Source organism: Cucurbita moschata, unplaced genomic scaffold (assembly GCF_002738365.1).
Source record: "Cucurbita moschata cultivar Rifu unplaced genomic scaffold, Cmos_1.0 Cmo_Scf00006, whole genome shotgun sequence".
NCBI lineage: Eukaryota > Viridiplantae > Streptophyta > Magnoliopsida > Cucurbitales > Cucurbitaceae > Cucurbita > Cucurbita moschata.
Genome location: NW_019268522.1, coordinates 328,714 through 341,339, shown reverse-complemented (window position 1 = coordinate 341,339; position 12,626 = coordinate 328,714). Strand labels below are relative to the sequence as shown.

At 32.5% G+C, this 12,626-nt stretch overlaps 2 protein-coding genes and 1 non-coding gene across 5 annotated transcripts in view; 2 read left to right on the top strand and 1 right to left on the bottom strand.

Annotated features, from left to right (window-relative positions):
• The window catches only part of LOC111443879, a 5,912-nt gene extending 1,528 nt beyond the window's left edge, over nt 1-4,384 (top strand). Inside the window, exons 1-10 of one of the 3 annotated variants that reach the window (XM_023081709.1) lie at nt 269-284; nt 415-477; nt 594-705; nt 1,322-1,445; nt 1,579-1,683; nt 2,451-2,579; nt 2,753-2,802; nt 2,882-2,979; nt 3,071-3,355; nt 3,754-4,384. In XM_023081709.1, coding sequence (XP_022937477.1) covers nt 439-477; nt 594-705; nt 1,322-1,445; nt 1,579-1,683; nt 2,451-2,579; nt 2,753-2,802; nt 2,882-2,979; nt 3,071-3,355; nt 3,754-4,254 — 1,443 coding nt within the window. In that variant the 5' untranslated portion in view covers nt 269-284; nt 415-438 and the 3' untranslated portion in view covers nt 4,255-4,384. The other 2 variants (XM_023081707.1, XM_023081708.1) reach the window with 2 other exon arrangements.
• Nucleotides 4,385-9,553: 5,169 nt separating this feature from the next.
• Nucleotides 9,554-10,483, top strand: LOC111443880 (dehydration-responsive element-binding protein 3-like). Its single transcript, XM_023081710.1, has one exon. It carries the CDS (start codon nt 9,634-9,636, stop codon nt 10,381-10,383), a length of 750 nt encoding a protein of 249 aa, XP_022937478.1. The 5' UTR covers nt 9,554-9,633; the 3' UTR covers nt 10,384-10,483.
• Nucleotides 10,484-10,962: 479 nt separating this feature from the next.
• TRNAA-AGC lies at nt 10,963-11,035 on the bottom strand. The gene has a single exon. It is a non-coding gene; the product is annotated as a tRNA-Ala (tRNA).
• Nucleotides 11,036-12,626: the final 1,591 nt, after the last annotated feature.

Sequence of the window (12,626 nt, the reverse complement as noted above, 5' to 3'; positions counted from 1 at the left end):
GGGGTTTTTTTTTTTTTTTTTTTTTTAGTCTTCGATCAAAGTACACCCTTTCTTTGATTCTTTAGTCACTTTTTTACTATGCTTTCGAGACTCACAAAACTTTGTTCGACATTTGAAGATTCTATTGATACCATGTTAGTTGAACACGACTCTACACAATGGTATGATATTGTCCACTTTGAGCATGAGCTCTCATGGCTTTACTTTGGGCTCTTCAGAAGGTCTCGTACCAATAAAGATAGTATTCCTTGATTATAAATCCATGATCATTCCCTAAATTAGCCTATTATAAGCCTATATATTAGCAGTATTTTGTTGATAGATTTTACGATATAATGGAGATATGGATGATGAATCGGTTGATATTTAATTTGGAGTCCTGCTAATCTTGTGAATATCTTCTGCTTCAACTCAAAGATCTCAGAGATTGAAGATTGGATGGGAAATGTACATACTCAGAATGAGATTGCTTCCGTGGTGAGTGCTAATTTTACAGTTCAATCTCGAGTTCGTCGAACGTGCTCGATTAATAGCGTATCGATGCCACGTCGAAAGCCAAGCCATCCAAATCTCATTTTTTCTATTCATCTCAGGCACATAGCGATGCTCATCAAATCTTCAGTATTGTATCACCAATGGATGAGATTTTTACTCATCTATTGGCATTGACTGGCTGCGTAACTCGTCGATTCGTCCGATTTATCGGTAAGGTTTACTAATTCACATATATATTGTCACATATTGTAACAACTCAAGCCCACCGCTAGCCGATATTGTCCTCTTTAGACTTTCCCTTTCGAGTTTCTCCTCAAAGTTTTTAAAACGCGTATGCTAGGGAGAGGTTTTTACACCCTTATAAAGATTGTTTCGTTATCCTCTCCAACCGATATGGGACCCTCCAATCCACCTCCCTTTGGGGCCCAACATTCTCCGGCACTTGTTTCCCTCTCCAATCGTGTGGGACCCACCAATCCACCCCTTCGAGGCTTAGCCTCCTCACTGGCACATTGCTCGATGTCTGACTCTGATATCACTTATAACTATACCAGCAAACCGCTAGCAAATATTGTCTTCTTTAGACTTTCTCTTTCGATATCTATGATATGTATACAGTAGAGACTTCAAGTTAAGTAGAAAATCTAGGTTCGTTACACATATCTTCTTAATTCTCTTCCTTTCATGATTGCATCCTTACGGTAGAGATGAACTATACATTCCAACTGTTATATTTGAACCATTTCAATATTCTATAGTCCTTTGATATCCATATTTTGAGGCTAACAACAACTGTTATGCGGCGTTGGGGTGATGCTTGTGGCAGAGGATCTTGTAGCCAGAGATGTCAACAAATTTCCCACCGATTCGAGGAACGATCTGCTCGTCGATACGACATCCAATGTCGAAACCATTTACAGTTACCAGGTTTCATCTCCCATTTTTCAAGGGTAATTAAGAAAAGTCTGGAAAAATGAGTCTAACTTTAGCTATAAAGTTGTCTCAATGAACCAAGAAGTTCTACTTGTGAAGTCTTTGACTGTTATTATGTGAAATAAACTTAGAACTCTTTTCTTGGTGTAGGTTGATGCTTCCATTATACAGTTTACAGTTTGTTCAAAAATTAGCATTATGCACCTTGAGACACTCTTTCATGTGCTTTCAACGTGTCGAACTCCGTCTTTACAGGTACGAAAATGTATTCTCGAATCAATATACCTGTAACGCCCTGAATTTTAGGAAAGCATGTTTTATAATCATTAGAAGATCAAATTGAAATAGACAATTAAGATTTTTAAAACGCTAGCAAATATTGTTCTCTTTTGGTTTTCTTTTTGCCCACTGCTAGTATATATTGTCGTGTTTGGGCTTTCCCTTTCGAGCTTCCCTCAAGGTTTTTAAAACGCGTCTGCTAGGGAGAGGTTTCCACACCCTTGTAGTAAAGGGTGTTTTGTTCTCCTCCCCAACTAATGTAGGATCTTACAATCCACCCCCTTTGGGGCCAGCGTTCTTGCTAGCACTCGTTTCATTCTCCAATCGATATGGGACCCTGCAATCCACCCCCTTTGGGGCTAGCGTCCTTACTGACACCGCCTCGTGTCCACCCCCCTTCAGGGCTTAGCCTCCTTGCTGGCACATCGTCCGATGTCTGGTTCTGATACCATTTGTAACAGCCCAAGCCCACCACTAGCAGATATTGTTTTCTTTGGGCTTTCCCTTTCGTACTTCCCCTCAAGGTTTTTAAAACGCGTCTACTAGGGAGAGGTTTTTACACCCTTATAAAGGGTGTTTCATTCTCCTCCCCAACCAGTGTAGGATTTTACACAATTTAATCTTCTAATGATTATAAAACATATTTTCCTAGAACTCAGGGCGTTACAATACTTCTGGTCTTTAGTTACTTTGAACTGATCTTCCTGTTTCAAAATGGTTGACTGGTCTTTTACTTTATACAGTACTATATCTAGAATTCGAAAAACCTTACTCGGTTCGTCGGCTGATATTGGATGGCTGCAAGGCAGTCCTGGCATGCCTCCTGTTGTTGATGGAACAGCAAGATTCTTGGAATTACTCTCTGAGATAAGGTTATAATCTTCACAACTTAAACAACTTAAACCATACTGTTTTTAATTCTCACCTTTTGGCTTAAAATTTTGGAATAGTGTTTATAAACTTAATTTTCGCGAATAGTTGTCAAAGGAGACCTTATTTATTAATTTGTATTTTACAACCGACTCCATCGGTTTCGATAATTCAGGAACGGAGAGCACAAACTACCGAACTCGTTTGTTTATTTATTAGTTCCAGGTATAAGAAAAGATGTCATTTGTTTTGATAATTTTCATGAGTTTATTTCACCATTGTAATGGAAATTTGGAGTTTTCAGGTCTGTTTAGCAATCATGGTCCCTTGTATTTTGTGGGAACCAAGAAATTCTTTTCAAAGATGGGTCTTACTTGCCATATTGCAAAAATTCATAGTGAGGTAATATATTATCTCCCTTCTTGCTCCGTTTTCACGAGTATATGACCCGACAAATTTTGAGTCTGTTTGGAATGACTTTTGTTGGTTGAAGGCGTGTGTGGAACATAATGCTTGGGAGTTGAAGGAATACGTCGAGGAGCTTTATTGGGGCTCGGGCAAGCGAGTGATGCTGCTCGGGCATAGCAAGGGTGGGGTTGATGCTGCTGCTGCATTATCAATCTACTGTAATGAGTTGAAAGACAAAGTTGCTGGCTTGGCTCTGGTACAAAGTCCTTATGGAGGAACCCCATTGGCTTCGGATATCCTTCGTGAGGGGCAGGTCGCTGACAAAGAGATGCGGAGGATCATGGAGCTACTGATATGCAAGATCATCAAGGTTGCATTTTCTCTTTTGCCTATTCTGTTGTTGCGAGATCCCACGTCGATTAGAGAAAAGAACGAAACTATTTTTTATGAGGGTGTGGAAACCTCTCCCTAGTAGATGTGTTTTATAAATTTTAAGAGAGTCCGAGAGGAAAAGCCCAAAGATGACAATATAGGCTAGCGGTGGGCTTGGGCCGTCACAAATGGTATCAGAACCAGACACTGAGTGATGTTCTTTATAAGGGTGTGGAAACCTCTCCTCCCTAGCAGACGCGTTTTAAAAACTTTGAGGGAAAACTCAAAGGGGAAAACTCAAATAAAACAATATCTGCTAGTGATAGGCTTTGACTGTTACCGTTGTTTTTCTTTTTTTTCATTGGGATAGATTTCAGTCTGATTTATTTTTTGTAGGGCGACATTCGAGCGTTGGAAGATCTAACGTACGAGAAGCGAAAGGAGTTCATAACAAATCACAAGCTCCCTGAGAACATACTGACACTCTCCTTCCATTCCGAAGCACGGGTGGCGCCAGGAGTTCTTGCTACAATGACTCATATAGCTCATGCTGAGTTACCTTGGCTATCTCTTCCAAGAACTTGGACAGAATCCGACACGGTGGTGCAGGGCGGGCGGAGTCTTCCAGTGGTGATTCCTCTTTCAGCTTTCATGGCATTGTGTGCTCTTCATTTGCAGCTTCGGTATGGGGAGAAGAGCGACGGTTTGGTGACATGTCGTGATGCTGAAGTTCCTGGCTCGGTTGTTGTGAGACCGAACCAGAAGCTCGATCATGCGTGGATGGTTTACTCTTCCAGGAACAGTGAGAATGCAAGTGATCCTGATGGTTGTGAGATGTGTGAGGCAATCTTGACACTGCTTGTGGAGCTTGAAATGAGAAGGAAAGAAGCGAAGTAGAAGATGCCTTTCTTGTATTGAAAATTTACCGTTTTTTTCATAAGGTAATTTTATGGTTCTTTTAAATTTTTTATTGCTATTAAATTATAGTTAGGTCAATGATAACGATGTGATTGAAATGTCTTGTAATGTCTTTTTAATTGTGATCGCTATCTCAATGAGTCAAACAATACATGTGCATTTATCGTTGGTTTATCTTATTGGTCTTCTTGTTTATTGTAGAGGTCAAGATGTCTCGAGACACAAGTCACATACACGAGTGCAATTATTTTCTGTAATTCTAAAAGAAAAAAAAACTAAATATAAATTCTATAAATTTGAAATGTGACGTATTTTATTTTTAACCCTCCAAATTTTGTACATTTTATATAAAGCCAAGTTTTGATGGGTATGTTTTAACATTTTATATATTCACCAACTCACTTTGGTCTTTTATGTTATTTTTAAAATTAATTATAGTTAAATTAAATATTTATCACTCATTTTTCATCCCTTCTGAAATTAATAAAAAAAAAAAAGTTACATCATAATTTGTTAAACTAATTAAAGAAAATTAAACACCAACCATAAAAAAATAAAACATTAATATTGAAAATAATGACATAAAACTATAAAAAATTAAAAAAAAAATTATAGCCTTGAGTTTTACTCAAAATTTTACTCGAAATCTAAAGGATAAAAAAGTAATTTTTTCTCTAAAAAAATTTAAAATTAGAAAATGATTAAAGATACATAAATTTCAATTTCTGTCTAATAAATCTCTAAACTCACCATTGAAATATTTAAAAAAAAATTAACATTTTAATTTATTTATTAAATAATTTTAAACTTACAAAAGATAATTGAAATATTTAAAAGTTTAAAAAATTAATTAATTTATTAAATAATTTTAAACTTTATACCCATCACTAGTATTCTATTTTTGTGAGTGTGTATTTCGTTCTTTAAAATAAATAAATAATAATAAATAATAAATAATAAAAATTTAAATAATTTAAATAAATAAATAAAAAACAAAAAGACCTGCGGGGTCCACATCAAAAGGGAACGTGCGGAAATTGTAAAGGCAAAGAAGATAAGGACAGGGATACTTAAAAAAGATTAATTTAATTGTAGTGAAAATGGGCCCCCTCCTTGACAGGACCAATAACAAATTCTCTGCTATAAAGCCCAACCACACCATTGTTTCGGGAGTCCAAAATATTAAATTGCGGTGGGCTCATGGGCCCTCGGCCCATTAACCACTTCAATCGCCAATAGGAGTACGACAGCAAGGAACTTCGTTATAATTTCTACACCATACAAATAAATAACATTATTTTAATTTTTATATATATCTATAGAAGACAATTGATAACCATGGAGTAAAATTTCCACCGACACATTGACCAGTTTCGTCATTATAAAGTATTTTTTAAGTAATTTTGAGATAAATCATTTTTTTTAAGTGAAAACTTATTTAGTAATTATAAATATAGCTGCAAAATATGATTATTTATATTTTCAAATTTTAAAATTTATCCAACTGGTTGGTATAAACACTAATTAGTCTATATTCATTTTATGTAACTTTTTTTATTCGGATATCATAAAAATACTACTTCAAATATGTTGATAAAATAATAATTTAATGAGATATTTATTTCAAGAATTTATTAAATTGTTTTTTTTTTAATTAATAGTAATTTTAGATTTGAAAGATATATTATGAAATTGTGTGCTTTTTATACTATATATATATATATATATATATATATACCCTTTCCTTCTCAATATTCATTAGTTTCACTAAATCAAGGTTATTGAGTTAATTAAAATAAAAGGTATTAATATTAAAAAGGAATATATTTACCCACGAAAAAAAATGAATTTCCTTAAAAAATTAATAATTTGGATAAATATTTTTTAGCATGTGTGTATTTATTATTTCTTTTGTCTCGACTAAGCCATGTTTGGTTGGTGGGATGAGAGTTGACAAAAAGGTTCACACAAACAATTAATTAAAGGAAAGCGATACTTAAATAAATGTGTTTAACTTTAAAGTTCATATAACTGAATGACCGAAAATTTTGATCAATGTGACACATAGTTTCATTAAAAACATGTTCCATATTGAAATATGCGGTGAAAAACTAAGTTAGGAATAATTTTTTTTATTGTAATAGATATTAAAATTATATGAATTTGGCTTATCTTTTCAATAAAAAGGAACACGGTTAAAAAGTTTTGAACTCTTGATCACTCGATTATATCTTAACCTATTATATTATGATTAGATCGATGATAACGACGTGATTTGAATGTCTTGTAAAATCTCAATCACAATCTCAATGGGACAAACTACACCTACAAAAACCAATGCATTTATGGTTGTTTTTTTACATAGAGCCTAATTAGGTCTTGCCTCATTCTATTGGTCATTATGTCCGGAGACAAGTGACATATACCCATACGAGTACAATGATTGCCCCTTTTTCTTTTTTCTTTTTTTAATTCTACAAATTTTTTAATTTAATAATTTTTTAGGAGAAAATATCTATTTTATCTTTCACCTTTAATTATAAAATTATAGCTCTCATTGGTCTCTAAATTCTAAAATATTATATTTTTATTTTTAAAAAATTTCAAAATACTATTTAAGCATTTAGTCAGTGTTAAAAAAAATTGGACTAAATTAAAAAAATACCTTTAAACTTTCAAATTTTTTAATAATACCTTTGAATTTTTTAAAATTTCAATAATACCTTTCAATTTAAAAAGTAACTTTGAACTTTTATCAATATCTCACAACTACTCTTGAATTAAAAAGTTTAATTAATACTCTTAAATTAAAAAAAAAAAAAATTTACTATTAATATTTTGTTTAAAAAATATTCATAAAATTTTAAAAATAGCTTATTTGAAAGTTTAAAATATTTACTTTGAAAAATATAAGATATTTTTTAAAATAAAATAATTTTTTTTTTTATTAATTTAGCTCAAAAATATTAAATTTTCGATACTCTTGAATTAAAAATTTTAATTAATACTCTTAAACTAAAAAAAAAATCCTTTTACTATTAATATTTTGCTTAAAAAATATTCATAAAATTTTAAAAATAACTTATTTGAACGTTTAAAATATTTACTTTGAAAAATATAAGATATTTTTTAAAATAAAATATAAATTATTTTTATTAATTTAGCTAAAAAATATTAAATTTTCGATACTCTTGAATTAAAAATTTTAATTAATACTCTTAAACTAAAAAAAAAATCCTTTTACTATTAATATTTTGCTTAAAAAATATTCATAAAATTTTAATAATAGCTTATTTGAAAGTTTAAAATATTTACTTTGAAAAATATAAGATATTTTTTAAAATAAAATATAAATAATTTTTATTAATTTAGCTCAAAAATATTAAATTACGAAAATTCGAAAGTAATTAGTGTCATATTTTAGCAATTATTTGCATGTAAATGGTTTATTAATTAAATTTGTGGTTATTTCAAGTTTTTAATTCGATTGTGACTGTACACGTAGTTCCTACGAGTACCGTATTTTGTTCTTAAAAAAAATTAGAAAAAAACCTGCGGGGCCCACTTCCAATGGGTGAGGATATTGTCAAAATGTAAGAGAAAGAAGAAAAGGACAAAGATATCTTTAAAAGACCAATATAATTGCACTGAAATGGGCCCCTCCTTGATAGGGCCCAACACAATTTTTTACAACAGGCCCATGGGCCCTCAGCCCATGAAACACTTCAATCACCGGAAAGGAGCGCTAGCCAAGGCACCATGACAGTGACACCATAGGAATGAATTACAATGTTTTTTTAATTATATATTTATAGAAAAAAATTCGTTGATAAAAAATTAAATCACGTTTTTAAAGTGACTTTAAAATAATAAAAATTATTTTTGTATTTCTAAGTGAAAACTGAGACTACATAACTGACTTTATTAATTTCAAATCAGTCCAAAACATGTATTTATTAATATGGTTTTTAATATTTTAAAATTTTTAAAATTATCTTTTATGCGTTAAAAAATTTTCATTTATGTCCTTCCTTAAAACGATGTCGTTTCATTCATGAATTATTTTTTTGGCATTTATGCATTTATTAATTCTTTTTCACGAATGAGCCATGTTTGCTTGATGCCAAAGGGCTTGGTAAAAAGACAAAAAGACCCATATATGGAATTATTGAAGGAAAGCGATATTGAAAAAGAAACAACGGTTAAACAAGAAGCTGCTTGTTAAGAGGGGGCAAGAAATGACCAAGTATTTATTTTATTTGTTATTTAAATCTTCTGTTTTTATGTGACGAAATAATCACAGTATTTTAAATAATTAAAAATTACTCGAGAAATCTAATAGGTCCGAGTTTAAGAAAATACTTTAAATAAACTACTTAGTTTAAGTAACGAAATTCTCAAGTCCTAATATTATACTTAAAATTGGATGAAGTTTGGCGTAAGGTTCACAAAACAAGAATGTTCTAAAGTTTCGTAGTCAGTTAATTTAATTTTTAAAATAATTTAAGATTGAGAAGTGTCATGATGCGACCAAGGAAAACAGTGCATCATCCAACCCATCAAAAACATGCATATAATATAAATCGAAGAATACGCAAAGTTCGACTTATGAGGTTAGGGCCTTGAGCCATAACCTCATAAGTTAGGGGTTTGATACAAGTTTGGACATACGGCTCGAAAATTAAATCCGTCTATATAAAAGATAAAATCTCACCAAATTTGGTGTCAATCGTATACCTAACGAACTATGCACGAAGTCGTATGTCTACTCACTAAAAAAACTCAAAAAGGATTGAAAATGCCTCAAAATAGACTGGAAGAGAGATAGGGTGACCACTTCTAAGCCCTGCAGCCTAAGTAAACTACCCTATAACATATGGGTGCGCGAACGTCACGGTTGAAGATGTACAATTGTGATAGCTAACTACTTAATCTACATCGATGTTTAAGTCAGTTCGAGTCGTGAATTGAGGTAACGTGTTAGCTCGTGTCATAACTACAATTTTTTTTTTCAATTTTCTCTCCTTTCCTTTATCATCTTCTTTTGGTACAGTGACGGTCAGCTTATACTTCTTGGCTTTACTTACTGTTATTTATTACAGTGGCACTTTTTATTCTCTAAAATCCTTCCTTACACTTTTGAACTCACCAAAAGTTCCTCTCTCTCTCTCCTGTCGACACTTTCTCTCTCCAATGTGTGTTGACACGTGTCAGAATTATATTGCCAATGATGGTTGTTTAAAACCCCCAATATTTCACACAGCTTCAATTACACCTCACTCTCATACACGTTTCCGGTCACTTTCTCTCTTTTTTTTCCTCCAAATTTCTAACCAAAATAACACCGATCACTCACCAATGGCCAACGCCACCGTGCCGGAGACCGACTTGGGTGGCGTAAATTCTTCGCCGTCGTCTTCGTCCTCCTCGTCTCGGCCCAAACAAGGCGGTACCCAATTGAAGCGCGGGCGAGAAAATAGCAGCAGCAGCAGCAACGACAACAATCGACACCCAATTTACCGCGGCGTCCGAATGAGGGTGTGGGGCAAATGGGTGTCGGAAATTCGAGAGCCAAAGAAGAAGAGTAGGATCTGGCTAGGCACTTTCGCGACGCCTGAAATGGCGGCGCGTGCTCATGACGTCGCCGCACTTACCATCAAAGGCAACTCGGCTATCCTCAATTTCCCTGAACTCGCCGCCTCATTCCCCCGCCCCGTCTCCTCCTCCCCCCGCGACGTTCAATTCGCAGCCGGCCTCGCCGCCTCAATGCAACTCCCCAACGTCGACCCTCCTCCACCCCCTCCGCCGTTATCTCCATCCTCTCAGTCGCCGTCGCCTCCGCTTTCATCGTCATCTGAGTTGGACGAGTCGACGCCGGAGGAACTGAGTGAAATCGTGAAGCTGCCGAGTTTGGGGACGAGTTACGAGGAATCGGGCGAGTTCGTGTGTGACGAGTGGCAGTATAGTTGTGGGCCATGGTATCAAAATCAAAGCAGAAGGGAAGAAGAAGAAGAAGAAGCTTATGAGTACTTTAGAGATCAAATGGTAATGGCGGAAACAGAGTGTGTGATTCCCGCTTCATTTCAACCTTTACCTTTCTCGTGGTAACATTAAATTCAGATCGGTTTGGCTGTGAATTTGTTGTGTAATCTTCTCTCTCTTAATTTCTTTTTTTTTTTTTGTCAAATATTTATTTAAATTAAATGCGAAGTCCTTTTACAATTTTTTTAAGGGGCTAAGAAAATTAAAATTAGGGACCTTGTCTAAGTGGGTTTCCTTTCTCTCATTAACTATTCAACAACTTTTTAAAAAAAAGTTATTATTATTTTTGTGTATTTAAATAAAAAAAATAAGCTTATTTGAAAATTAAATAAGTTGATTTTAAAATTTTAATTCTTTTTTTAGATTAACCTTAGATTGTGTGAATATTTAATATTTAAATGACAAGTATGATTAATAATTAGTTTTTAAAATAATTAAGAAAATAAATGTATCGCGAACTAAAAAAATATAAAAAAAAAAAAAAAGGAAGAGCAATGATACTTGTCGTTCTTGCTGCTTACAATAATGGAGGAAAGGTCTTGTATGACCCACACATATTTGTGCTTAGATTTTTAGAATTGAGTTTTCAACTAACTGCACCTCAAACATGATAATAATTGGTATATGAAAATATATTTAAAAAAATGGAGATGCGGGGTATCGATCCCCGTACCTCTCACATGCTAAGCGAGCGCTCTACCATCTGAGCTACATCCCCAAGTTGTATGCTGCTACAAATTTTATTAATTTCGTCGTTATCATGTACATTATTGAGAATTAATGTACCGGTTAAGAACCAATTATAGTTGGATATTGGCTTCCGGTTAGGTCAGGATTTAAAGAAAAAATACCCATATGATAAGAGGTTTGTGTGGGGGCATCCCCGTCCGTACACTTCAAATGGAATTTTGTTTTATTTTATTATTATTTTTAGTACATTAAAATAGAATATTCGACATTATTGCTAGGCCCCAATCAATTCCCTGAGTATTAGTTTATGTTAAACCAATTATACAAATAATTATCACTTTTTACAATTATGTTCTTATATTTCTTACTTGGGTCGCTATTTTTACCATTTAAGTTGATCAAACTATAATTTAATTGATAAGATACAAATTAATATTTTAAATATCGAGGGTTCGATCTCCATTCTATCATTACTGAACTCAAAAAAGTGAAATATAAATTATTTTGATTAAAAACCATAAAGAAAGATTTTTTTTTTATTATTCTTTTTTTTTAGCACAAACTTTAAAAATTAAAAGGATTCAACTTATAATTTAATAGACTATGAATGGTATATAATAATTTGGTTTTGTGTGGTCCACATATAGTAAATTTGGGAAGAAATATATGTTGACCGATTTCCTAAACAGTAGGGTTGGTTGTAGTCTAGCTTAGGGTTTCATGAGACTCATTAACTTCTTTACAACCAATTGTCATTTTCAGGATGGATTCATATAATTTAGTTGCCGGAAATTAAATAAATTTTATATATATATACCTCTTTCAATAGCCTCTGGGAACATTAAACAAATGTGTTTGTGTTAAAAAAAAAAATCTCATAGTTTTTATAGATTTTTGGAATAATTCGATAAATTTAATATATTTTTTTTTTAGAATGACGAAATGACTATAGATAAAATTTATCCTATTTTTATATTGCGATGGTCGATTATTTACATACAGTTGCGTATCTACGTTTTTTTTAGAGTTAATATCAATAATTCAATTTATCGAACGATAAACATGCTCTATAGAGCTACAAAACAATTAAATTCAAAATGTTAAATTGTATCTTACAGGAATTAATGATTGAAGTTCAAACTAATGTGATTCCTTTTAATGGCCAATTCAATATTGTTGGATTTTAATGTTATATTAATGGTAGAAATAATGCTTTATTTATATATATAGAAACGTGTCGAGCGCTTAATGCATAAAGTGGAGAGATTTTTATAGATGCCAAACATGGAGCACTTAGAATTTTTTCTTCAGTCATATACTTCTAATTTATTTGAGTGCCACAACACATGAAAAATGAGAAATATGAACAGTTAATCAAAGGTTTCGGTTCTTCAAAAACTCAAAACTCAAAACAAAAACATTACCATTCGACTCCTAACATATCATATGAATGTATTAAATTTAGGAACGTGCTTCTTTTCCAAATTTTTGATTAAAATAATTAGAATTTCATCCATGAATTACTCAATATAAGTAATAAAAAAAATACCTATAAATAAATAAATATATATATATATATATATATATATATATATATATATATATATATATATATATAT